Source organism: Lagopus leucura, unplaced genomic scaffold (genome assembly GCF_019238085.1).
Source record: "Lagopus leucura isolate 7727_CA_CO unplaced genomic scaffold, USGS_WTPT01 Super-Scaffold_100037, whole genome shotgun sequence".
In the NCBI taxonomy this organism is placed as follows: domain Eukaryota; kingdom Metazoa; phylum Chordata; class Aves; order Galliformes; family Phasianidae; genus Lagopus; species Lagopus leucura.
Window position 1 is genome coordinate 2,086,160 of NW_024962286.1, and position 3,771 is coordinate 2,089,930.

Here is a 3,771-nt window from a genome sequence, read left to right on the forward strand (position 1 = left end):
CAAAATCTGACAACAAATTGAGGGCAACTCAGAATAGTCACTCCAAAATCAGAGTTACTCCCTCAAATCAGCGTCGCTCCTCATAATCAACATCAAGACCCCCAACCAGCGTGGCTTCCCAGAACAGCATCACTACCCAGAACCGGAGCTCCTACCCAAATGCATCACCATCCTCCTAAAGCCAGCATTGCCTCCCCAAGTCAGCCTTACCCCACAGCCCCCCAGTGCCCACCTTCTCACTCCGCAGCTGCTTGATCTCTCCCTCGCGTTCCTCCTGGGTCCTGCGCAGGGCCACCACCTCCTCCTGTGCCACTGCCAGCCGCTGCCGCGCTGCACCCAGCTCCTCTGCCAGCCCCAGAACGAGTGGGGAGTGATGGGAATGGAGGGGTCACAGTACCCAGAATTGAGAGAGAAGTGACGTGACCAAAGGCGACAGCCCCAAAACTGAGCAAGGTCAGTGATGAGGCCAACGATACCAGCCTCAGAACGTAAGTGGCTAACGCGGCATGGCCAAGGATGTGATGCGGCCACCCCCAACCAGAGCAGATGCGTGAGACCCCCCCTGCTCACCCAGCAGCCCATCCCTGGCCACCCGCAGGCTCCGTGCCTCGGCCTCCAGCTGCTGCCTGCTTGTGCTCAGCTGCCCAAGCTGCTCCCGTGCCTCAAAGAGGTTCGTCTCCAGCACAGCCTTCTCAGCCCTGCAGGGACACCGTGGCAGCACGCTGCCTAACATCAGCAGGATGGAACATCACACGGATCTGGCGACACCAACCTGAGCCCATCGGCTTCCTGGGCACGGTCACGAGCGTCACGCTGGGCGGCGTGCAGCTGGACCCCCAGGCTGGCCCCATCCTTGGCCAGCCCCTCTCGCTCCTGCATGGTGCGCTCCAGCTCTGCGCTCAGCCGCTGCTGCTCCCCCCGTGCTTGCACCAGTGCCTCCCCTGCTGCACGCTGCTCCTGCTGAGCCTGCACCAGCACCAGGTGATGCATGTACCACTGGGACGGTCTGCTAGCCCTGCATGCTCTCCCACTTCCCTCATGCATCTTTCCCAACTGCCTCACGTGCTATCCCAATTACATTCTCCCCATCATTTCTAAATGCCTTCCACATCCTCTTTGTTATTCCCAGCCACCCCACGCACCCACCAAATTGCCCCAGCACCCTCACCCATGCATCCTTCCAACTGCCCTCTGCATCCTCCCGCTCACTCCACGCATCCTCTCATTTGCCCCTGTACCCTCCCCACCTTTCCCAGCTGCCCAAACCCCACACCTGCCCCAGCTGCTCCCGCATTCTCTGCAGCTCCCCGCGCAGCTCCCGCAGCTCAGCCTGCAGCCCCTCGCAGCTCCTCTCCGCCGCTCTCCGTGCCCGCTCCAGCTCCATCCTCTCAGCCTCTCCATCCCTGCAACTGCGCTCCAGCCGCCCCAGCTCAGCCTTCAGTCCTTCCAGCTCTCTCCTGGCCTCGCTGTCAGCTTCGTGCTGCTCCTCCAGCCCTGCCAGCGCCCGGCTCAGCTCCCGTTTGTCCCGTGCCAGGCTGGCAGCCAGCTCACTGCTCCGTGCTGCAGCATCCCGCAGCCTGGCCTCCTGTGTGCGGGCGTCCCGCAGCGCTGCCTCCAGCTCTGCACTGCTGCCCTGTGCCTGGTGGGTGCCCAGAGCGATGGATGTGGGGCTTGGGATGTGCATGGGGTTTGGGGGGGCTTGGGAAGGTCCATGGGGTTTGAGGATGGACAACAGGGCTTGGGGATGAGCATGGGGGTTTGAGGTTGGACAATGGGACTTGGGGATGTTTGTGGGGCTTGAGGATGGACTATAGGGTCTGGGAATGAGCATGAGGTTTGAGGATGGACAATAGGGCTTAGGAATGTCCATTGGGTTTGATGATGGACAACAGGGCCTGAGGATGTGCATGCAGTTTGAGGATGCACAGTGATGCTTGGGGATGTCCAAGGGGGGGGAGGTTAAGGGATGTGAATGACCCCAGCAAGGATGCATGTGGGATTTGGGAACCTGGATGTCCCCAGGGAGGATGCACATGAGGTTTGGAGGTGCAAATATCCCCAGGGATGAGGAACAATGGATTTGGGGCACGGAGATGCAGATGCCCCCACAGAGGAGAAGTAAGGGTTTGGTGAATGTGTCTGGAGTTTGGGGAGGCGTATAGGATTGGGGATGTGCTTGGCTCTGGGGAGGATGCACATTGGTTTTGGGGAACTGAATGCCCCCAGGGAGCACACTCATTGGGTTTAGGGATGCACATGAGGGTTGAGGATGTAGATGGCCCCAGGAAGAATGCACAACAGCTTTGGGGACTCATGGGGGAAGGGGTTGGAGACACAGACGTCTCCAAAGCAGATGCAGGGAGTTAGGGGGTGCAGACCTGTGCCAACGCCTCTCCCAGTGCTGCCTGCTCGCCTCGTGCCACCTCTGCCTCCAGCTGTGCCCGGCTCAGCTCCTCCCGTGCCCGCAGCAGCTCCTGCTGCCCTGCTGCCCGCTGTCCCTCCAGCTGCTCCAGCTGCTGTGTGCTGCAGCACCCACGGTGGGAGCACGCATTGGAGGGGTGCAGCACCCACTTTAGGGGTGGCATTGCAACAGCGTTATTCTGCAGCAGCTGGAGATCCCCACCTGTGCTCCAGCTGCTGTCGTGCAGCCTCTGCTGCTCGGTTGGCCTCATCCCGCTGCTCCTCCAGCTCCTGGACCCGGAGCTGTAGCTCAGCCTCGCTGCGTTGCAGAGCTCCTGCCCGCGTCTGCTCTGCCACTAGCGCCTGCTCCACGCGGCTCTGCTCACTGCGGACAGACAGACACACGTGGGGATGGACAAATGCATGGAGATGGGTGCATGTGACACACGGACGGACAGATGGACAGCAGTACCTGCGCAGGAGCTCGGTGTCAGCACGCAGACGGGCAGCCTCACGCACGGCCTCATCCTGTGCCTGCCGGCAGCCCCCAGCCTCAGTGCTGAGCTGCTCCAGCTGCTGCTCCAGGGCAGCCCGCCGCCTCTCGCTGTCCCCCAGCTCCCTCCGCAGGTTCCCTGACACATCCTGGGCTTCCTGAGGGTGGGAGGACAGTGGTCGTCCTTCATCATCCTCTGCCCATCCATTCACCCTATACTCATCTTCCATCTGTCTTTCCTCCACCATCCATCCTTCCAGCTTTTATTCTCCTCTACTCATGGTCCATGCATTCCCATTCCTCCTCCTCCATCCATCTTCCCCTCCATCCATTCCCACACCCATTTATCCCTTATTCCCCTTCATTCATGCACACTCCATCCATCCACCTTCCCTCCAGCTCTTTCCCTATCATTGTCTCCCTTCTTCCATCCTTCCACCTATCCTCCATCCTTCCATCCTCTTCCAACCACCTTCACTTCTGTCCTCCCATCCATCCGTCCCCATTTCCATCTGCCCTCTATTCCCCTCCTTTTGCCCTCCAAGTATCCAGCCATCCTCTATGCATCCACCTCCATCCTCCATTTAACAGCTGGACTAGATGATCATAGTGGTCTTCCCCAAACTTAATGATTCACTTCGATGATTCATCCTCCCATCAATCCATCCCTTATCTTCCATCTGTTCCCACACCCATCTGTGCATCTCCACGTTCATCTGCCCTCCATTCTACTCCATCCGTTCTCTATGCTTGCACCCATCAGTCCACACATCCATCCATCCACCCATCGATCCCCACATCCATCTCTCCCCACATCCATTTACCCATCCATCCATCCATCCATCCATCCATCCATCCATCCATCCATCCATCCATCC

The 3,771-nt window shown here is 59.5% G+C and overlaps 1 protein-coding gene across 5 annotated transcripts in view; it reads right to left on the minus strand.

Moving 5' to 3' along the window:
* Positions 1–3,771, minus strand: part of CROCC (ciliary rootlet coiled-coil, rootletin) — a 15,286-nt gene that overhangs the window by 6,950 nt on the left and 4,565 nt on the right. For all 5 annotated transcript variants that reach the window (XM_042883009.1, XM_042883011.1, XM_042883012.1 and 2 more), the window contains exons 12-18: positions 2,873–3,051; positions 2,624–2,785; positions 2,379–2,523; positions 1,274–1,639; positions 773–966; positions 571–698; positions 233–345 (exon numbers count right to left, since the gene is read on the minus strand). In XM_042883009.1, the coding sequence (XP_042738943.1) occupies positions 233–345; positions 571–698; positions 773–966; positions 1,274–1,639; positions 2,379–2,523; positions 2,624–2,785; positions 2,873–3,051 (1,287 nt within the window). The remainder of the gene's footprint in view (positions 1–232; positions 346–570; positions 699–772; positions 967–1,273; positions 1,640–2,378; positions 2,524–2,623; positions 2,786–2,872; positions 3,052–3,771) is intronic.